General features: G+C 35.7%; 1 protein-coding gene across 1 annotated transcript in view; it reads right to left on the reverse strand.

Moving 5' to 3' along the window:
• YIPF7 (Yip1 domain family member 7) overlaps positions 1-11,983 on the reverse strand; it is a 43,963-nt gene extending 31,980 nt beyond the window's left edge. The window contains exons 1-2 of the mRNA XM_069105025.1: positions 11,809-11,983; positions 11,164-11,280 (exon numbers count right to left, since the gene is read on the reverse strand). Of these exons, the coding sequence (XP_068961126.1) occupies positions 11,164-11,279 (116 nt within the window). The 5' untranslated portion in view covers position 11,280; positions 11,809-11,983. The remainder of the gene's footprint in view (positions 1-11,163; positions 11,281-11,808) is intronic.
• Positions 11,984-24,392: the final 12,409 nt, after the last annotated feature.

The following is a 24,392-nucleotide window of genomic DNA, read 5'->3' on the forward strand; positions in this document are numbered from 1 at the left end:
AGACCTGAAAACTTACAGGTACCTAGAAGTAACTATGAAAACAGTTGCACAAAACCCCTGAAGTTTGGAACAGTATGCCCTCCACACTGGAAGCAGAGTCCTACTTTATAAAAGAGCTAAAAAGTCAAGTAGTTGGCTGGGAAAATGAGCAAACAGCAGCAAAAAAAAATGAGAATATAGAATCTTACTTTGGTGACAAGGAAGATCAAAACATACAAACAGAAGAAGACAACAAAGACAAAGCTCCTACCTCCAAAGCTTCAGAAAAATATATGAATTGGTCACTGGGAGAGTCAAAAAGGATTTTGAAAAACAAGTAAAAGAAGTATATGAAAAATTGGGAAGAGAAGGAGAGTAATACAAGAAAATAATGAACAATGGGTCAACAGCTTGCTAAAGGAGACCCCAAAAAATACTGAGGAAAATAACACCTTAAAAAATAGACTAACTCAAATGGCAAAAACTGCCCCAAAAGCCAGTGAGGAGAAGAATGGCCAATTGGAAAAGGAAGTCCAAAAGCTCACTGAAGAAAATAATTCCTTCAAAATTAGAATGGAGCAATTAGAAGCTAATGACTTTATGAGAAACCAAGAAATTATAAAACAAAACAAAAAGAACAAAAAAAAAGAAGGCAACGTGAAATATCTCACTGGAAAAACAACTGACCTGGAAAATAGATCCAGGAAAGATAATTTAAAAATTATTGGACTACCTGAGAGCCATGACCAAAATCTTTTAAGAAATTATCAAGGATAACTGCCCTGATATTCTAGAACCAGAGGATAAAATAGAAATTGAAAGAATTCACCAATCATCTCCTGAAAGAGATCCCAAAAGGAAAAGTCCTAGGAATATTGTAGCCAAATTCCAGAGGCCCCAGATCAAGGAGAAAATATTGCAAGCAACCAGAAAGAAACAATTCAAGTATTGTGGAAACACAATCAAGATAACACAAGATTTAGCAGATTCTACATTAAGGGCACAGAGGGCTTGGAATATAATATTCCAGAGGTCAAAAAAACTAGGATTAAAACCAAGAATCACATACTCAGCAAAACTGAGTATAATCAAACTTTCAGGGGGAAAAATGGATATTCAATGAAATAGAGGACTTTCAACCATTCTTGATGGAAAAAAAAAACTAGAGCTGAATAGAAAATTTGCCTTTTACATACAAGAATCAAGAGAAGCTTGAAAAGGTAAACAGGAAAAAGAAATCATGAGACTTATTCAAATTGAACTGTTTACATTCCTACATAGAAAGATGATATTTGTAACTCATGACACCTTTCTCAGTATTAGGGTAGTTGGTGGGAATATAGATTATATATACATATGCATATATAGAGAGACAGATTATATATATGTATATGGATAAACATATGTATATTTATATCTATATCTATCTATATCTTTCTCTCTAAATATATATTGAGAGAGAGAAAGTGCACAGGGTGAGTTGAATATGAAAGGATGATATCTAAAAAATAAAATTAAGGGATGAGAGAGGAATCTACTGGCAGAAGAAGAAAGGGAGAGGTAGAATGTAGTAAATTATATCACATAAAAGAGGCAAAAAAGAGCTTTTACAATGGAGGGGGAGGTGAGAGAGAATGAGTGAACCTTACTTTCATCAGATTTGGCTTGAGGAGGGAATGACATACACACTCAATTGGGTATGAAAAATCTATCTTAACATACAGGAAAGTGGGGGGAAGGGGATAAGAGAGGCAGGTTATAGAAGGGAGGGCAGATTGAGAGAGGGACAAATCAGAAGCAAACATTTTTGAGGAGGGACAGGTCAAAGGAGAGAATAGAATAAGTGGAGGGTGGGACAGGATGGAAAGAAATATAGTTAGTCTTTCACAACATGACTGCTATGGAAGTGTTTTGCATGACTGCACTTCTATCACCTATATTAAATTGCTTACCTTCTCACAATGAGGGTGGGTGGGGAGGGAAGAAGGGTGAGAATTTGCAATTCAAAATTTTAAAAATAAATGTTAAAAATTGTCTTTACATGCAACTAGTAAATAAGATACACAGGTAATGGGGTTTAGAAATCTATCTTGCCCTATAAGAAGATAAGGGGAAAGGGGATTAAGGGGGTGTGATAGAAAGGAGTACAATTGGGAAAGAGGTAATTAGAATGCATACTGTCTTGGGGTGGTGGAGGGGGAGAGAAGAGAAAATTTGGAATTCAAAATCTTTTGAAAGTGAATGTTGAAAACTAAAAATAAATTAATTAATTTAAAATTTAAAAAAATTGGGGGAGGAGGAAATAATCAGTGCAGATGGAGATGGGGAAGAGAAGGGAAGTAGACCAAGAGGGAAGTTTGGGTATTTTGGCAAACTGCTTTTGTCTGGGGAGAGGTAGTGTGCATGAATGTATATATGTATGTATGTATGTGTGTGTGTGTGTGTATACATTTTAGTAGAGGGTCAGGGTTAGGAGAGAATATTTGTAAATTATTTTACAGATGATCACATCTAATAAAAATTAAGATCTACAGTTTAGCTAAAAGATATATCAGCTGATATGTATTCTCAAGCACTTGAATTCAGATGCCAAATCCCCTTCAACCAATCACCCATAGAAGTGCTGAAGAAATTATGTCTTTTAATCCTTACAGTGTTATTCTTTTCAGTGACCAGTAGAGTGCCTCGTACCTGGTAGAGAATCAGTAAATGTTTGTTAAATAAATGTGGCTCAAGATAAAGATTTCCCTTAGTTTCTTTATTCATTAATGCCTGATAAAGCAAAATTCTGTTATTGAAAAATGAGAAATTTATTCATTCAAACAATAAACAAGAATGGCATGTTATACTTCTTTGCAGTCCCTAAAGTACTGTATAAGGTACCCTACTTGTAATAGGCACTTCATATATATTTGATCATTGGAAGCATTTAGCACAGTGCTTGAAACTACATCATCAATGGAATACCCACAGCAGCTGCTATGAATGTGCAGATGTATTTCTAGATTTGAATCAAGATATAACAGACTCTCTTCTTCAAAGACAAAAACAAGATATTTATTCATATATCAGAGAGCCAAATCTACCATACTAATAAAGAAGTTAGTACACATTACTAATACAGGGAGCACGTGCCGTCCCCAAGCCTTCCCTCCCTTAGGCCTTCTACAAACAAACTCCCTCGGCAAAATTTCTCCTTATCTCACTCACACTTGCTGCTCTGCCTCAGCTCTCTCCTCAGTTCTGCCTCACCCTCTGCTCTCTGTTCATGCTTTGTTGGGTAAACTCCTCACACTGAGCTCCGTGTGACTCAGCTATGTGCTAGGTCAGAGCTCAAAGGAGGTCAGATGGGCCTTTTAAAGAGCAGGGAAGATCTTCAAATTCCCTTAACATTACAGCAACAAAGTAAGCACTTAATGAACATTTTTTTCCTCCCTTTACCGAACATATACTAACTGAATTTTACTGTGCTAGAAGCTGGGTGAAGAAGCTCTACCAAGAAAAAGAAAGAATAATTCATGGTCCCTAATCTGAAGGAGTTGCCAAGAAAAGTATTTATAGACTAAAGCACTTAGTATTGCTCATTAATATGTGGACAACTCATTTCACTTAATATCAAAAATTTCTTAATCTTTGATTTCTCTAGCTTCTTAAGTATCTGTCTGCAAAGGAGTGATTCTCCACACACAAATTGCACCTAAATTTGTACTTTCTTACATTTTCATTTTTTTTAAGTAGAATCTCTGCCTGTGATTACCTTGATATGGGGCACTCCTAGTGTGGAAATTTCTTCCACAAATTGCCAGTCTTTACCTCCTCTGTAATTTAGAATTTAAGTGAGTTGCTGAGGGTCCTGAAGAGCCAAGGAGCTTTCACATAGCTATTATGCACCAGAGGAAATATTGGAACTCATATCTTCCTGACTATCCATCACAAGATGCTACCTATACATAATGGAATAAAGCTTGTATGTATTATATAATATATGACCCAAGTAGTTCGAAGCACATACTCAAACGAAAAAATTAATTATTCAGCAATCCACTAGCAAGTAAGTGGAAAATATTCTTACTTTATGTGGGCAAACTAAATTAGAAAGAGGTTAAGAAATCATTTGCTGTAAACCACATAGCAAATCTGAAAGATAATTTTTTGTGCGTGTAATTTATGCAAGAAAAACGAATAGCTTTTTGGCCATTTTGTGACCTCAGTAACTTCTATTTACATTTTAGTTTCCTGAGTTCACTATCATAACTAGGATTGTGAATCAGTATTAGAAAATTCTCTGGTGAGTCTATTTCTTTCATCCAGAATTTTGTTTTTTATTAAAAATGAAAATTCCTTAGGAATGGTCAGAACAAAGACTTGGAGGGAAGGTAAATGATAAAAGCAAGGAAATAATGAGAGGGAGTAAATTCCTACACCAGCTTTTGGAGGGTTTCAGTTCCTCTGAAGTCTGGAGATTCTAGAGGCAAACATCTCTGGTAGGTAAAAGATATATGGAGAATGGAAAAATTCTTTGATGTGTGGAACTAATCAAGACCTCACTCTGGGAGCTGCTACATGATTTTTCTATGAGCTCCTAAAAGTGAAAAGAAAAATTGATGGGTCACCCACTCATTTATTTTACTATAACAATACACCTAGATCTGTAATGCAAATTTCCTCAATATATTATGAAGTATGTCTATATCTATATATCTGTATCTATATATGAAAAAGATTTTTTAGGCCAGTCAGAATATTAATTGCTGCTAAAAAGAAACAGTGGTCTTCTACAAAGTTTCTCCTATTTAAGTATATACCTAGAATTCTGATAAGGTGGCAGAGTTGAGATGTCATGAAAGAAAAAAATAGTCTCATCCCAAATAAAACAAATAAATATGTAGAGGGGAAAGGCCAGGGGAACAACCAAAAAAATCCCATGAAAATAGACTAGATTCTGATAAAGAAAAGACCAGGAAGCAAAAATGCAGTTAGAGGAGAAAAACCCTTCAAAAACAACAAATAAATATTATTGATTAATCGTCCAAGAAACAAAGATCTAGCACAAGACACATCAAATTGGATTATAAACCTTTTAAAGAAAATTAATGAGGCTTTGGTGTCAGTAAAGAACTATTTAGCATCTGTAAAGAGGTCTTTCACCATAAAGGAAAAAATGGAACAAGAGAAATTGGTGTAAAGAAAAAAAGATACCAGTATAGAGAAAGCAGTGGAATGTTTAAAGAAAGGGAAAGGAACTGAATCAATGGAAATAAAATTCTCTGACTGGAAGACAAGTTTTCAGAAGGGGCAGAACATACCACAAACATGATCAAAGAAAACAATTAGCAAAAGGCTTAAAAACATTGCAAAATCATAGAACCAGAAGAAAAGGGTCAGATAGATGATCTGAGTGATAAGATTACCTGAAAAATTCAAAGAAAGAAGTATTCTGGGAATCATTTTTCAGTTAACCATTCAAGAAAATTTCCCAGAAGTAGTCTGTCAAGAGATAGAATAAAAATCACTACACTCCACCAGACACTTCCAGGGAGAAACATCAAATTCAATTCACCCACAGAGATTGGCATCATACTCCAAAGCTTCATTGATGGAGAGAAATTTATAAGTGACTAAGAAGAAAAGTTTCATTTATCAAGCTATTTCAGTTGGAATTTAAAAGGATTATTCATCCATCACAAGAAAACAAAAAAAAGAAAAACAAAGAAACAATGTTTCTAGAAAGGGGAAATTTAAATTAAATGCAAAATGTCCTACCTATTTAGATTAAAAATAATATTTGAATATTAAATGATCATTTTTACAAAAAACATAGAGTTGGATCATATGATTTATGCACCTTTCTTTCAATCATGTGACTACAAAGATCTTATGTAATGTAGATTATCACTTATGAAAGTTTATTGGTTCCCTTTTTATCCCTTCATCAAGAATATTTTTGATTTGTGTACATTTTAAGGATTTTATAGAGATTAAAATGCCTTTTTTCCTATATATTTGATGTCTTCCTTCTTTCAATAATTTAAGAATTGACCCCTCGTAGCTTTAATTTGTGACATCTCCATCTCAGACTTCCTCTCTATGGACATCTACTTCCTTGTGTATCATGTCAATGATATTAGTTTAAAAAAAGAGTTTCTTATAGAAATTGTTATGGGTGTTTTCCTTTTTGTTTCCATTCCTTATCCTCCATTCAGTTTAATACTTAAATGCTCTCTAAATAATCTTATTTATGTGAGTTTCTGATCAAGATTTATGTAACCTTGTTTTCCCCTCCCTGCTTCTTATTTTTTTTTTGTTTTTATAATTTGATGCCATTTGTAATCTTCTACCACCCTCCTTCATTAGATTTTACAAGAGGGTGTTCATTCTAAACCCATGTTCACCTTGAATGACATATTTCTCTTTTGGATATTGGCAAAAAGATTTCGTATTCGTTAGCTGAGGTTGTTTCTAGTTTCTTTTTGTCTGCTCATTTTGATGACTAAGTTATAACGGTCAAAATTCCTTCAGAAATTATGTCAGTCTCTGTTCATTTGGGATTTTTATTCATTTCCATTTATTGGTCTCAATAATTTGTTTAAATAGGTCAAGCTATAATTGTCTCAGTAGCATCTCATATTTTCTCATTTGTGTTTTCACAAATGATGTTCTGTGTTCTAAGTTTTGTAATTTGGCTCTACAAAAACAACTGATTCTGAAATGACTTTCACACCAGTAAGTGACTGATTTTTATAAATAAAAATATAAACAATTACATTTTGGAGATGTCATTTGGTGATTTTCATGTCCTAAACTCTACTCCTGATGATAGTTTTCTACGATACATAAATGTTAGACTTCAGTAAAGTCTTCAAAGCACTGACTTTTCTTATTTATTAGTTCTGAACCATGTTTTCCATAATTTTCTCCATTTTTTCCCATTTCTATTTTTATACAGAGTTTATAAAGGATGAAAGATTATGGAGATTTAAGTAGGAAGTTAGTTTCAAATTATTTGTACTTCTTTATCCTCTGGAACAGATATTGGCATACTACTTCTAATTAAACTCATTTTTTTTTTTTGCGCAATTAAGATGACCAAAAAGCAGAAGTGTTGTGAGGCTCAAATGAGATATGTTTACAAAATATTCTGCAAACTTTAAATATTACATAAATGTCTGTTATTATTATTATGCCCCTATTTTTGTTTTAATTAAAGCCAGTTCTAAGTTATAGCATCCTTATATATCCTTTATTTCTGAGGCAGTTTCTGGGTATGGAGAAACAGGGAAAATAAAACTTCCTTCTTCCAAGATGTCTAATGTCCCAATGCCTGATTCTCCAATGCTCAGTTCTCAAATGCAAAATTTTCTCCTTGACCTAGGAACTCTGGAATTTGGCTACAATACTCCTAGGAATTTCCCTTTTAGAATCTTTTTCAAGAGGTGATCAGTGAATTTCTATTTTACCCTCTTGTTCTAGAATATCAGGGCAGTTTTCTTTGATAATTTCTTGAAAGATAGTGTCTATGCTCTTTTTTTTATCATGGATTTCAGGTAGTCCAATAATTTCTAAATTAACTCTCCTGGATCTATTTTCTAGGTCAGTTGTTTTTCCAATGAGATATTTCACATTGTCTTCTATTTTTTTATTCTTTTGGTTCTGTTTTATAATTTCTTGGTTTCTTGTAAAGCCATTATTAGCTCCATTCTAATTTTGAAGGAATTATTTTCTTCAGTGAGCTTTGGAACCTCCTTTTCCATTTGGCCAATTAGGCTTTTTAAGGCATTCTCCTCCTCATTGGCTTTTTGGTCCTCTTTTGTCATTTAGGTTAGTCTAATTTTTAAGGTGTTATTTTCTTCAGTATTTTTTTAAATCTCCTTTAGCAAGCTGTTGACTTGTTTGTCATGATTTTTCTTGCATCACTCTCATTTCTCATCCCAATTTTTCCTCTATTTCTCTTATTTAATTTTCAAAATCCTTTTTGAGCTCTTCCATTGTCTGCAACCAATTAATATTTTTCTTGGAGGCTTTTGATGCAGGAGCTTTGATTTTGTTGTTTTTTTCTGGTTGCACGTTTTGATTTTTGTCATCAAAATAAGATCCTATAGTCTATTTTTTTTCCTGCTGTTTGCTCATTTTCCCAGACAAATACTTGACTTTCTAGCTCTTTGTCAGGGTAGAATTCTGCTTCCAGTGGGGGTGGGGGATGAGGTGGGTGTATGTAGCAGCAAGCACCCCAGTGTCCCCAAGGTGGCTGCCAACACAGGTTCTTAGATATGCTTTGCTAAAGGAAAGCAACTCAAAATTGGTTAACAAGCTTACTTTAATTAGTCAAATATATATCGTTTATCTAGTTCAGGGGAAAAAGGTCAGCACCCGGAATTTCAGAGTATATAGACAGAATTATCAGGACAGAGAAACAGATTAAGTAGACAGGTTTCCAAACTGTCCAACCATTACATCCATACCAAATCAACATCTGGGCTTTTCAAAGCCAGGGGGCTCTCAATAACAGCTTCCCAGAGTCTCATCTGATCAAATCACAGAACACTTCTCAAAGTGAGCCCCAAAGCAAAGCCTCACATCAGGGATTATATAGCCTTCTCCAGGGTCAGAGAATGTAACCACCCTCTTGACCCACTGCCCAGTCACACAGCGTTAAGGTGTGGGCTTTCCCGAAAACCAAGTCTCCTGCCACAGGCTCCATGTGACCACATTCAGCCTATCAGGAGGCAGAGTATATTTTCAAATCAAGGAAGGTTCTCAGAGTGTCTTAAGCCCATCAAAGGGCCTAGGTGCAGGGAAGATTTTTAAATTTGCATTTCCATTACAGTTTACTGTCCCAGGTTTCAGGGGCTTTGTATCAGCCACTTGACCCCCCACCTTCTGTGGGCCCAGAGCTCCCTCCAGAAACAGCAGCTTCCACCTCTAGTACCTCAGGGCTGGGGCCAGACCCTAGTTGGATTGTATTCCTCTTTCACTCAGGTCCCACAGAGTTTTCCCATAGACCTTCTATACTGTCTTTGGAGTTTGTAGGTTGGGAAGCCTGGAAACCACCAAAGTTTTAGTGATTCGTTTTCCTGAGGTCTGCTCAGGCCCTGTCTGTGCCACCCTAGTCCACACAGGACTGTGCTCCACTCCCAGCCCAGTGCAATACATCCTTCCTTTTTTCCTTTTTTTTTTTTTTTGCTTCACTCTGTCATCTTGTGGGTTCTGCTGCTCTAGAATTTGTTTAGAGTAATTTTTACAGCTATTTGGAGGGGTTTGGGGGATAGCTCAAGCAAGTCCCTGCTCTTACTCTGCCATCTTGTCTCTGCCTACCTCATTAATTTTTTTGGGGGGAGGGGGTTTGAAAAAGTTATTTTTCCAACCACAGTTGAGCAGAAAATTTGACTTTCAAATACAAGAAAAAAGAGAAGCATGAGAAGATAAACAAGAAAAAGAAATCATAAGGAACTTACTAAAGTTGAACGATTTATATTCCTACATGGAAAAATGATCATTGTAACTCATAAGACTTTTCTCAGTATGGGGATAGTTGAAGGGAATATATATGAATATATATGTATACATGCATATATATGTTTGTATAGGAGGGTATATGTGTATATAAATATATATGAAAGTATGGGCATATGTATGTTCATGTATACATAGACAGAAGGCACAGGATGAGTTGAATATGAAGGTATGATATCTAAAAACTAAAATTAAGAGGTGAGAGAGGAATTTATTGGGAGGAGGAGAAAGGGAGAAACAGATTAGGGTAAATTATCTCATATAAAAGAGGCAAGAGAACACTTAACAATGGAGCAGAAGAGCAGGAAGGTGAAATGGAATGGGTCAACCTTATTCTCATTGAATTTGGCTTAAGGGGGGAATAACATACACACTCAATTGGGTATCTTACCCTACAGGAAAATAAGGGGTTAGTGGATAAGAGGGGGCATGATAGAAGGGAGGGCAGATTGGTGGAGAGAGTAGTTAGAAGCAAACATTTTTGAAAGGGGATAAGGTCAAAGGAGAAAATAGAATAAGTAGGGGGCAAGATAGGATGGAGGGAAATATAGTTAGTCTTTCATAATAAAACTACTATGGAAATGATTTGGGCAACTACACATGTACAACCTAAATTGAATTTCTTATCTTCCCAGTGGGGGCAGGTGAGAAGGGAAAAAATCTGGAACTCAAAAGTTTTAAAAACAAATGTTTAAAAAATTTGTTTTTTACATGCAACTGGGAAATAAGATACACAGGCACCGGGGTATAGAAATCCATCTTTCCCTACTAGAAAGTTAGGGGGGTCATTGGGGAAGATATAAGGGAAAACATGGGGAAGGGGTATTCAATAGCCTTGCTATTATGGAGTGGGAGGTAGGAAAGATGGGGAGAAAAAATTGTAACTCAAAATCTTGTGGAAATGAATGTTGAAAACTAAAAATAAATAAATAAATTTATTTTAAAAAATAAAAAAGGAAAAGTTATTTCTCATAAAAATATTCTAACACCAAATTAGTATATTCTTATGTCAAATTAGATAATTCAACATTTTTCAGTTTTAATTTCTAATATACTAAATATTAATAGATCTAACCCACATAAACAAAAACACTTTGTGGTCCTCAATAATTTGAAAGAGTTTAAAGGAGCCCTGAGATCAAAGGGTATATTTATTTTGAGACCCTGTACTTATGCAAAGTGTGTAAATACTGTCTCTTCCTCCATGGAAATACTCCCTCAGAGAAACCAGGCCTAGAAGGAGCATGGCCTAATAGAAAACTGGAGTCTGAGAACCTGAGTTTGCGTCCTGACTCTGCTACTTCTTTATGTGAACTTGGGCAAGAGACTCTGAGCTTCTATTTCATTATCTTTAAAAAGAGATCGTTAACCTTTTCTATTTCATATATCCCTTTGGAAATCTGGTAATTTCTCAGAATAATATTTTGAATGCATACAATAAGATACAGAGGGTTACAAAGGAAACCAATTGTACTAGTATGTAGTTATCGATTTTTTAAAAAGTTAATGGACCTCAGGTTAAGAACCCCCAGAGTAGATGATCAATAGTCTTTGCCACCTCTAGAGACTAAGGTCAATCCTTATGTTTTGATCAAAGTTAGATATTTTTATAATATCAAAATGTGAACTCTTTAGTGAAAGGGAATTCCATTGATGTATATGTAGTAGACTTACTCTCTGAGTCCATATAGATTTCCATAAGCATCAGCAGCATCATAACCTTGTTCTTGATTATCAATAAAATAATTAGACTGGTAAAAGTCTGTGTCAAATTCTCCCATGGTTGACATTCTGAAAAATTACAAAAAGAAATTTACTAATAGCAAAAAGTAAGGATGAAGAAAACTTGATCTTGGTTTGAAGGGAAAAAGAATTTCAGGTGGCACAACTGACTAGCTAACCATTGATAAAACTCTTTAGAGAAAAATTAAGCATTTTGGAATAGGCATTAGAAAGGTGCAGCTGAATGTCACTTATAAGATTCCAGTCTTATAAAAGAAGGAAAATATATACTTCTGGCTCCCAGCCTCTCTTCCCCCAAGTTCTTGGACTTCTTACCCATCCCAGCTTACCAGAGTCATGTTCTTTCCATCCTATCAAAATCTACTCCCGGAAAATATCAGTCACTTATACATTAATGTGAAATTTATAACCTCTTGCAAAGGATATTTATTTTTTAGACTTTGACTCTGACTATGAAGTTTTGTTTTTGTCTCCTGATAAATATCATCAAATTAGCAAGGAGATAGGTTACTTATTTTTTTGGTAATGAGGCTTTAAACTCCAGAAATTATATCCTATATGTGGCTAAGTACCTACCCCACCTCCACATTAAGCCAGCTCTGTTGATCACGGTAAACAATTCTTCAATTTGCACATTGATAACTGCTGCATCCCCTCAGATTCTTTCCAATTCTTTCTCCTCTTGGAAGTATCCCCTCAGATTCTTTCCAATTCTTTCTCCTCTTGGAAGTAAGGTATAAAACTACACTGCCTGCTGAAGTTCTGGGATTAGGAGTGGCATTATGCCTAAAAATGGGACAATCTTAGGTCAGAATCCAAAATGAAAGAGGAAAGGAATGTAGTTTGTTTTTTTTTTCCCCATCAACATGCTGGGTTATAATACTTCTCCCCTCCTAGATCATGAGGAGAACTCAACTAATTACAATTTGGAATAAACTACATTAATATCTATACTTTTTTTAAAAAAATTGGTTTATTTTAAAATATATTTTTTTCTTTAAAATCACTAAGAATAATTCATGTAATTGCAGTCATCCATATAGCACTGCATTTAAGAAATTTCAAATTATATCCCAGAAACTGCCTCTATCTTGAAAATCAACTTCTTCATTAATCAGTGACATTCAAAGTAACAATTGTCCTATATATCAACTTTGTTTAGCTTAGAGGGAAAATTTTTTTTCAAAATTAGGTGAAACAGATTTATGTGTGTTAGTTTTAGCAAATCAAGATTTTTCATTAGTAATATATATAAAAGTATTTATGAATTATGTAAACTAAAAATTAGGATCAACAGAGTGATGAATCTTTTAACAGTTTATGATTTAGGGAACTTAAAATTTAATAACATCAGCTTTCAGGGGCACTGAAGTGCCTTCCTATAAAGCAAGGGAATTGATTTCATTAAAGAAGTGAATTTTTTTTAGAATATGCAGACCTTTGCAAACCATTGTTACTGATATAGATGTTATTCACATTTAAATCTAATATGTTACATTATCAAGCACATACATACCTCTGTATCACTTAGGGTTGAAAAATCTTCCAATAGATATAACCAACTTGAGAAACAAAAAAGTTCCACTGGGTAGGCAGAGGATCTAGGACTATTTATAACTTTCTAATTTTATCACTTGACCAGTCCATGCCAAAAAAAGAAGGAAAAGAAGCCAACTAACAACATGACCAGGACATAAATATTCATTTGAAAAAAGTGAGTCACAAAAGCCAATTATTTTCATGCCCATTTCCTATTAAATTCTGAAACTGACTCAGTTCTTTGGGTATAAACAATGTGATCAAGTGATTCTTAATTGCTATTCATTTGAACCTGCATAAGATTATTCAGATTGTTCAGTAAGTGAAATCAGATTGTTCAGAATTTGTTAATATCATGCAATGAAAAGCAACAGATGTTGCAAGATTTCAGTGTGCCTAGAATACTGAGACCTAGAGTTTCCTGAAGTTTTTAAATGTGATTTGAAAGCATATTTCAAAGCAAAAAGAAAAAAAATAAATATAAAAGACCATTTTATGGTTAATTTTTTAGCTCTACCCTAAGAGAGGGGTAATTTCATCATGGGACAAGGACTCCTGTGCTTTTCGTGCTTTTCTCAATTCAAACTCATTTTTTTTTGTCTAATTTGGACAATACATTGTCCAATTTTGATGGAACTGAATATTTATGTGTCCATCCTTAGAGTAATTTACCAAACACTCAACAAATACTTGTTATGTGAGTCTGTGGCACATGGCAGATGCTTAATAGTTATCATTCTCTATATGAGAGGTAGCATAGAAGAGTGAATATAGAGTTGGTCCCAAAGCCAAGAGGACCTGGGGTAAATTCCACTTCTGTCACATATTTCCGTGTGACCCTGGGTGAGATGCTTAAGCCCTCAGTACTTCCAGGGCTCTCTGGTGCAGAGAAGGTTCTGAGACTCATTGGTCAAAGTTTCTTACCCCAGAAGTTGACTAATGAAATCACAGGTTTATACCTGTGTGACAAGTACTTACCCAAGTTACTGGAGTGATGACCTAGGAAACTTTCCCACTTGTATGGTGAAGCCAAACAAACCCTCCCAGCTCATATCTCCTTTCTAGATTTTGTCTGTATAATGGCAAAGGGTCCTGGACCAAAAACAATTTTTTTTCTTCTATACATCCTTATTCCTGATCCCCAACGAAACTCACAGTGGGCATCACTATCCCAGGGTCCTTAGTGAGCCTTAGTAATACTAAATATTTCCAATCATCATCTGCCTAAGCAGCTTGGGGTGATTTTATAGTCATCCAACTTTGTCCTTCATAAGCAACAAGTCTGATTAAATGAATTGCTGAATTGCCTTGACAGAAAATGGCATATCATAATGGAACATTAATCTAAGCCTCAGGTGCACCATAAGCTATGAAATGTTGGAGTCCAAATGACTTCAATCTTCTGAGAAGTACATTAATGGACCATTAATACATATCCTGGAGTGTTTTAAAACTATTCTTCTACATGCATATTGTATTAAAATGTGAATTAGAATGTGTTTTCACGAATCTATACTTCAATTTTAAGGTTTTTATTTTAATTTAATTGAAGGATAGAGAATAAATCTAATATTTTAATAACAATGACTATCTCATTTTAGATCATCTGATTTAAAGTATGATTTTTAATTAGTCTAAGAAAGTAAAAGTTTTGAGTGACTCAGAATACTTTATAATGTGAAATGTTATTCTCACTTAATGCAAAGATTTAAATTCCATGCTCTTTTTGGAACTCCTGAAAATATATGACCTTCTTAGGTCTAAAATCTAGGAACATGGCATAACGGCAACAGTGACAGATTTTGATTCAAAGTTTCTAGATTTGAATATTGTAATTTGTCACTTACTAGCTATGTGACCTTGAAATTAAATGACCTTAGGCAGGTCATTTAATCCCCCTAAATCTCAGTTTCCTTACAAAATGAGGGAACTGGATTAAATAACCTTCATTTCTAAATCTATGACCCTATGACTCTGGGAGGTTTCAGAAATATTACAAGGGTTCTATGAATATATATTCAAAGCCAATATACTATTGATTTTCCATAGCTTTAAAAGAATAAACAGCATGAGTCAATATAATAAATAAGCAAACCTTCTTTAGATTAAAGTAATAATGTCACACACACACACATATATATATTATGATTTTCACTCTTTTTTTGGAGGGGGAAGGTAGAGCAATTGGGATTCAGTGACTTGCCCAAGGTCACAAGCTAGTAAGTTTGTCAAGTGCCTGAGGCTAGATTTGAACTCAGGTCTTCCTGACTCCAGGGCCAGTGATCTGTTCTCTGCATCACCTAGCTGCCCTGAAATTTTCGCATTTTTATAGACACTATTGTGATTAATAAAATAAATTAAATTCATTTAATACAGTAGCTAATGTAATGTAAACTTTTAACTTTTTTTTTAAGCAATCGGGGTTAAGTAACTTGCTCAAGGTTACACGGCCAGTTATTTCTAGGTGTGGTGCTAAGTATCTGAGCCTGGATTTGATCCCCAGGTCATCCTGACACTGGAGCCGGTGCTCTTACTCGCTGAGCCACCTGGCTGCCCCTTAAACTTTTAATTTTTACATATTTCATATCTATTATCTCATTTGATCATGACAACAAATATGTAAGATAAGTGTTATTATTATCCCCTTTTTATAGATGAGGAAAATGAGGTTGAGAGTGCACATGTCTTGCCTGGAATCAGGCTTTGAACACAGTTCTCCAGGATTCTAAGTCTAATGCTTGATCCCCTGTACCACCTAGCCACCTTATGGAATTGCCCAGCATTAGGCCTTAGCAAATATTTATTGCTTGTTTGCCTACCTAATTGATTGTGGCTGTGTATTTTCTCAACAATGTATACAAAAATTGTACCACTACTATCACATAGGCATTTATAATATGTATAATATAAAATTAAAAATGGGACTTCATCCCCAAAAAGACTGGGAACAAGATGGTGCAGTAGATAGAGTGCTGGACCTACACTCAGGAAGACCTTAGTTCAAATCTGGATTCAGACACTTACTATCTGTGTGACCTTGGGCATATCACTTACTGCTCTTTGTCTCAGTTCTTCATCTATAAAATGAGCTGGAGAAGGAAATGGCAAACCTTTCCAGTATTGTTTCCAAGAAAATCCCAAATGGGGTCATGAAGAGTCAGACATGACTGAAGCACAAATGTTGTGCTTCCACACCTTGATACTTCTGAAATTCCTTCCATCATGTAACACTGAAGGCACAACCCTATAGTAAAAAGACTAAGACAAGAGGGTAGCAGGCAGAGAATGTGGTATAATGAGGTATTCTACCTATCCTACCAGGCCATAAAATCAAGGAAATAGTAATGGAAATACAAAGAGAAATGGAATACAAAGCAATAATAATTAAGGCAAAAAATTTGGAATCAAGTATAGAATGAGTTGAGAGAAGGGTCCATGGAAGGGAGATTCCTGAGGAGCCATGACAGGCAATAAGGATCCAGGAGTAATGCAGACAGTGGGGGAAAGGGTTAGAGCAAATCAAAGAGTCAAGACAGCAGAAATTGAGAGACTATATTAGTAAGAGAGGAACCTTGACATAAAGGCAAACTCTGACTTCAAAAGAAGCCTCTTAAATTTTTCTTTTTATAATGAGAACCAATGATTGGTTTCTCAATATTAGACCAGGTCTGGAAGCTCAGATTCTTACAAGGCAGAAACTGCCACATTTAACAGATCCTTTTAGTAGTTGATTCTTTAGCCCCACCTTTCCAACTGTTCACAGTTGATTTCTCTAGGACATTCCATATCATTCCCTTTCATTCACTCTACACTCTAGCCAACTTGGTCTTTTCACTATATTCTGAATTCAGCATTTCATCTCCCTCTCCCTTGCTGTTGCATTGCCTCTTACGGAAGCCATCCCTGGAATATACTCCCTTCTCATCGGTGCCTTTTAGAGTTCATGTATTTCTTCAAGCATCAATTCAAGTGTCACCTCCTCTGTTAAGCCTTCCCTGATCTCCCAAATGTTAGTGCACTATCCCTCTTCAGATTATTGTTGTTGTTCAGTTTTTCAGTCATGTCTGACTCTTTGTGACCCCATCTGGGACTTTCTTGGCAAAGATACCCGGATGGTTTGCTATTTCTTCTCCATCTCATTTTACAAATTATCAAATGGAAGCAAAAAGTATTAAGTGACTTGCCTGGCAGCTAGTAAGTGTCTGAGGCCCCACTTGAACTCAGGTCTTCTCGACTCCAAGCTCAGCATTCTATCCACTGAACCACCTTGCTTCCCTGTCTTCAGATTATTTTTACAATTATATATTTGTGCATATGTTGTCTCCTGTAGTAGAATGCAAGCTTCTTATAAAGTTAATAGAATCTGTTCCATGTTCAGACAATCTCTTATGTTCTTTGCTATGGAAGAGACTAGGTAGTCTGCTTCTTGGACAAGCACAATAATTAAGAACTATGAGCAATACATTGACCATCCAAAGGATGATTCCAAAAGAGGGCTGAGGAAACACACTATCCACCAACTGACAGAGAAGTGACAGGTTTATGGTTCAGAATATGTATGTATGAATGGATGGATGGATGGATATGTGTATATGTATAGGTGTATATATGTATACACATTCACATATATTGACTGTACATATTTATTACAAGGAATTTCTCTTTTTCAAAGGGGTTAGTGATAGAAGGTAGAGAAAATTGACTTTTTTTAATGGACAGTTGGAGGGGTGTTACAGATGTGGAATGTTATATGTACTTTCAGAAGAGGTCAATGTTATTAGTTTTGCTTAATTTCTTTACTTCATTACAAAAGATGTCTCATGAACTGGAGGGATAATTGAAATATGTATAATGGAAAAACAAAACATCAATAAAACTTTAAAAAATATTTAAAGATTATATGCATTAGGAGAAGTGACGTTTGAGATGCTCACAAAGGGCACAAAAATAAAGGTGTAATTGAATGTGTGTCTCTTATTCTGATATGAAAATCACTCCTGAAGATCTGGACAGAATGGTAGGATAATTAGACTGGTTGAAGACATTCTTAGTTTTAGGGAGCAACACTCGAGGTCTCACTCTCAAACTTTCTCATAAAAGCAGAAGCTATAGTGGCAATAGCAATAGCATTCTAAAAATAGATCCCTATCCAAATCTGGTTCCTATTCCAGAAGCCAGAGTTAAAGCCATAGCAAGAGCTGCAGTTGAAGAAAAGAAGAAAATGGAAGGAGTTCAAGAAAGGTCAACAAAGCAGGAACAACAGCCATAGCACAGAAAAGTCCTGGAGGCAAAGCCAAAACAGAGGAGAAATTCAAAATACCGAAGATGATGGAAAGGCTGAGTCATAGTGTCAATAAGAAAGAGTGGAGAAGAAGGAATGGATGGAAAGTATGAGAAGAAGCACAAGCAAAAGAAAAGTAGAAGTCAAAAGAAAAGCATCATCAAGATTAGAAGTAGAAACAGAAGCAAAAGTAGAGGAGAGAGGAACAATAGGAACAGGAGCCATAGCAAAAACAAGGCCAAGAGGAAAGGAAGAAAGAGAAGCAGAGACAGGAGAAGGATTGGGAATAAGATGGACAGTAAGAGTGTGCAATGGGGAGCATGCATAATATGCCCTTCTGGCTTTCAATCCAGTATGCGGAGGCTTTGTGAGCCTACTTACCAGTCACGACTGACTGTAAAGCTAGTTGTTACATGGTCATGCAGAGTTCTCTAACTGGCTTCAGGGGCAAGGATGCATATTCTCTTCCCTTTGTCCCTTTTAAAAATTTCTATCTTTCCTGGTGGCCTTTAATGGAGTTGGAGGAAAGTGTCTTCAGCTGCATTGTCTCTTCACCTAGCCACCACATTTACTGGGAATACATACAGTTCCTATTCTATTAGGGTCATTCTTTTGTGATCTTAGGTGAAGGAGAATTTGGATACAGAATGGACCAGATAATGACCTCAGTAACTTCAGAAGACAGAAAAGTCAGAAAAGCCTTCAATAACTAAAGCTAATAGCAGAGACTATTAGAGCTAGTAGCAGCAGTAGCTGATTCTGATGAATAGGTAGCCTTTGAGGAATAAGTAAACTGATCTGTCAGTCAAGACATCATCTCCTGAATGGAGCCATTCAAGGAAAACTGGAAAGTTACTCGTCCATTGGAAACACCATAACCAGAAAGGGAGAAAGGGTTCTTAGGGTTGCTAAAGAGTCTAGAAGTACCCTCTCAGCTTCATGTGATTCATACATGTGTGCCACACTACTTTTGTGCTGTAATTCTGAACCCAATTTCCCCAAGGATTGAATGTACTCATGGAATAGAGTGTACATTCATTTTGTGAAGAAGTTTTTGTAACTATTGTACTCACTACACCTTCTTAGCAAATATATTTTTATAAAAGTCACCTAATATCAACTGGTTAATCATTTTTTGAAAGAGCATACTAGATGGGGGCTAGTGAAAAATAATATTAGAGGCCACATGCCCTTGGGGTTGGCCTTAAAGTTCTTAAGAGAGAAGTAGTCTTTGCCTTCTGAGATCCAACCAGCCTGTGGAAGTGGAAGTCGGGAGGGCGAGCCTATAGAGGGTGCTATAAGTGCAAAAAGCAAAAGGCACAACAAATGAGAAAAAAGCAGCAAGAAGAAAAAAAGGAAGACTAAAAGTATTTCTGATCTAGATCTCAACCTACTCTCATTCCAAGGAACACATAAAGCTGAAGTTTGACTCAAAAGAATACAAAGGTGAAAGAGGGGGCAAGGTTTTGACATGGAAAAAAATCAGGATATGCAGTGCAGGAATCAGGAATCCAGTCTTGATTCGATTCCAAATAAAAACCAAATATTCTATCAGAATCTAATTTCAGATTAAAATCAGCCTCACGAATCAGATCCCATTCCTCCAAATGACCTTCAAAGTCTAGGTCTAGATCACACCCAAGGACCTAAACTGGCTACCAGCACAGATAGAACTCTAAGAGAAGAGTCTTTTATATACTTTGGATAAGTCTGGCACAAATGTTTGCAGTAGAACACGTTGATGCTTTACCTTTTTAACTCTCCCACTGGTGTGTCTATAATTGCAAAATCTCAGTGCCTGCTCTCTTACCCTATTCCTGGCACCAGGCTTATTTTCCTAAATTAAAGATCTTCTTTATTACATGATTCTCAATAGACCATCACGAATGCCTTGGCATTCAGGGTTGGCCTTATAGAAACATAGCTCAGTACCTGATGCCTATTAGATTAGAATGATGACATTGGTAGATCTAATGGGTTCAACCATTTTTGCCCTTTAACTGATGATGTGTTTTGATGTATGACATTTAGTGGAAATGCTTAGTCTTTGGTTTTCACTTTTGTACTTAACAAAGTTGTGAACAGAACAATGAAGAAAACTGATACTTTCAGAATCCATAGGAAATTAATGGTAGAGTTCTTCATGCTGGTATTATGAATATATTCTCATTTTACATATTTCTAAAAATTTTTATTTTCTCCTTCTTGCAAAGTACAGTAATCCCCCCTTTCCATTCAATCTTTTACATAACACAAATAAAATAAAATGTGTGATTCTGGAGTCATAAGCTGATAATCAGAAGCAACTGCACTGGCAGGAGACAAAGAATAAAGAAAATGGAGTAGTTTCAGAGAAGCATGTTCACGTTGGCACTGGGAGGCTGCTAGAGAGAGAACAGATACTAGAATTGGAATGATGATACCTGTGTTTTGAGCCTTCCCTCAGACAACTGCTAGCTATGTGAAAATGGAGAGATTTTAGATTTAAGATTTAGATTTGAGTTTATCTCTTATTAATTTATTTTTTTTTCTAAGCAATTGGGGTTAAGTAACTTGCTCAAGGTTACACGGCCAGGTGTTTCTAGATGGGTGCTAAGTGTCTGAGCCCAGATTTGATCCCCAGGTCATCCCGACACTGGAGCCGGTGCTCTTACTCACTGTGCTACCTGGCCGCCCCATCTCTCTTATTAATTTCTTACTGGGACTCAGGCACTTGTAGCTGTGTGACCCTGGGTAAGTCACTTAACTTCTGTCTACCTCCATTTCTTCAACTATAAACAAGGAAAATAATTGCACTTACCTCCTAGGGTGGTGAAGATCAAATAAGGGATAGCTGGAGTTGGGAGGGTGAACCCAGAGTAGACGCTACAAGTGCAAAAAGCAAAAGGCACCACAAATGAGAAAACCATAGCAAAAAGAAAAATAAGGAAGACTAAGAGCATTTTCAATCTAAATCTGCAGAATCATCCATTTCACCGTGTTATTGTGAAGATCAAATGAGATCATCTATGAAAAGCATTTTGTAAATTCAGAAGCTTTCCATAAACATCAACTATTAGTAGTATTGTTATGAATTTCCTAATTAATTTTTAATTAATTTAAAATTAATTTATTATCATCATGTATAAGTATCAGCTGCCTAGTAGCAGAAGCAGTGGATAGAGTCCTGGGCCTGGAGTCTGAGACCTCTAATTTGGCTTCAGACAGTTACTAGCTATTTGACTCAGAGCATGTCATTTAGCTGCTGTCTGTCTTAGTTCCTCAACTGTAAAATGAAAATGATAATAGCACATACTTCCTATGGTTGTTGTGAGGGACAAATGAGATAATATTCATAAAGTTACTAGCACAAGGCCTGACACAGTAGGGGCTTAATAAATGCTTGTTTTCTTCCTTCTTTCATATATAAGAACAGAGGTGGGGTTGTGCTAACACTTGAACTGCCTACTTCGCAGGATAATGATGAGGCAAGCACTTGGCAAACCCTAGTGTGCCATTATCTTCAGACAATACTCCTCTGGAAAGATAGTTTCCATATGGCAGCCTATATGCCTCCTCCAGGAAATGAGGTATATCAAAAATGGCACATTAAGAGGAGGAAAACAGTGGTATGTTTAGAAATATTCACAATTTGAAATCCCAACTTCAGCATTTATATATAGGAGGAAAATAGCCCAGAAGTCTGGTCTTTCCCAATGTATTTATCCATATCAATCTAATAACTCAATAGCTTGTATAGCCAGTAGTTGTTACTTAGCCACATAATTTGTGGCTATTTGGCCAATGAGCTTGGATGCTCTAGACTAGAAAATGAATGCTGTTCTAATTATGTAGAAATTGCAAATAAGGATTGTCATGTTGAGTGGAGGGCAAGGTGGGGAGAGAGAAAGGTCACAGATGCTGTACAAGGTTAATTAGCCCTTGAATGAAATTAAGTGTTTATTTTGGATAGGCAGGTTAAAAAAAATCAGATGAGTTTTTTAATTACAATGGTAAAGCTGAGGTGGAAAAAGCACAAAGAAAACAGAAATTATTTATGTTGAATTCAGAACATAGAATACAGACTTATCCATTCGTTCAATGGTTATTTATTGGACCTAGTTTTTAAATAAACAGTTTAGAGGCTGTAAGAAATAGAAAAATTAAAAGACATGGTACTTACCCTTAGGGAAACGAAATATAACTAAGAAGATAAAAACAGACACATGGGGGAAAAACAAACATAGAACCAAAGACAAATAGAGGAAAATGTAGCATGAGCTGTATATTCATCTCTGAGGGAACACTGAATAGGGTTCTAATCATTGTGGAGCAAAGTCTTTGATCCATTCAACTAATATGTAATGAATGCCTATTAAGTGCAATTCTCAACAGTGTGAGGAATTCAAAGAGCAGGAGCAGCATAACATGGGGGGAAAGAGGATCCACCAGTCTTAAAGTCAAAGATCTGGATTTGAGCCCTAGCTTTGCCACTTACTGTAATAATTTATGTAATCAAAACCCGAGTCTCATTTTCCCCATCCAAAAAAATAGGGATCCCTCCATAATATCCCTAATGTATGAACTGCCTATATAAAGAGTTGTTAGAAAAGAGCTTTTAAATTACAATGTTACATAAATGTAAGAAATAATGATTATTAATAGCATAAAAGTGAAGAGAGTCCTTTGAACTAGCAACACACCATCTGCTGAGTCTTGAGCTGGACTATGGTGCATAAGGCATGAATTAGCACTCCAAGTGGAGGGAACTCCATGAGGAAAGACAGGGGACAAACAAACTGTGAGTAGGATACTTACTGTAAGGTAACTAACCTGGTTGGATATAACACAGTCTGGGCCTTCTCTATGTATCAAGGAACCAAGGCAATTATGAACTTTATCACAGAAAACTCCTTGGCCCCCATGAGTATTGTGTTCAGCTCCTACCAGAAAATGTTATCTAAAGGACTTCATAAGGACAAATCTAAGACAGTTAAGTTGAGACTTCTTAAAACTCTTTCCTTCAAAGAGTGACAGAATTACAGAATATCAAAGGGACCTAAGAGGACCTCGTCTAAACTATATCTGAACAGGAGTCCTCCTCTATAACATCCTTAGCAAGTGTTAATATAGCTTCTCCTTAAAGGTCTCCAATGACAGACAACTCTCTACTCATTGAAAAAGCCCTTTCCAATACAAGTCTTCTAATTGTTAGGAAGTTTTTCCTGATGTTGAACCTGTTTGCCCTCTTGTAACTTCTATTCCTTGTTTATAATTCTGCCTTGTAATATCAAACAGAACAGTCCTTTATTTGCATGATAACTCTTCAAATAATTGAAGGCATAGTTATTATGCCCTGCCCCAAGCCTTTTCTTCTCTAGGCTAAATATCTCCAGCTCTGTCAAATGACAGAGGGTGGGGGTGGGATGGGGTGGGGAACATATGTAGAGTGAGTTCACTCAATTCTTCCACAACATGATGGCAGGAAATCAAAATTTCTTAATGAAAGGTAATATGAATATATATATATATATATGTATATATAGTTGCTATTCTCAGTGATGGAAAAACTAATGTAGAGATATATTATAAGCGCTAACCAGTCACGGTTAGCCACATAATGCAGCTGAAAAGACAAAGCACTTACAGGAAGTATAATGCAGTCTCCCATCATAGTCAAATACTATGATGATATGATGGTAGCAATAGTCATTGACAGAATCTCATGGCGAGTCCCCAACACATGATCAAAATGGATCACATGATCAAAAATTCTTGTGAGCTCTCTAAAGTAGCTAACATTAAAGTAATGTGTCTATTTGGAAACTGTAGGTGACATTTACTCTCTAGAGAAAATGATGGTGTGTATGTCTGTGTGTTTGTGTGTGTTTTCTGGTGGTAAAACACTGCCAGTAGACCAAGAGGAAAATGTCACAATTTTTATTTCCATTGCCAAGCAAATGGGTAGTTTACGGCTGTTGTTTTCTGATTAGTCACTTCTCTTTGATAATATAGACACAATCTTTATTGAAATTTTATGAAAATTTACTCCATTTTTATCTGTGTATCAGTTTTACTAACCTATAAATCAATATAAATACAATTAATTTTTTCTAGATTTTCTTTTAATAATTTAGGTTAGTATTCTCTAAATGCCCATTTTGTTACTTCCACATAAATTTCATTCCTGTTCATCTTCTTTAGAGACCAGATAGTTTCTATTTTACAAGTCTGAAAATGTGCTACCCTGAATATTAACACAGCCATCTGACTGATAATGGGCACAAAATCCTGTTTTCTAGAAATAAAACTTTAACAGGAAAAAAGTTCTAAGGTAGGAGTTTTTTAAAACATGGAAAAT

Source organism: Petaurus breviceps, unplaced genomic scaffold (genome assembly GCF_028583685.1).
Source record: "Petaurus breviceps papuanus isolate PSGF00001 unplaced genomic scaffold, PetGlider_PUasm1.0 76, whole genome shotgun sequence".
Classification (NCBI taxonomy): domain Eukaryota; kingdom Metazoa; phylum Chordata; class Mammalia; order Diprotodontia; family Petauridae; genus Petaurus; species Petaurus breviceps.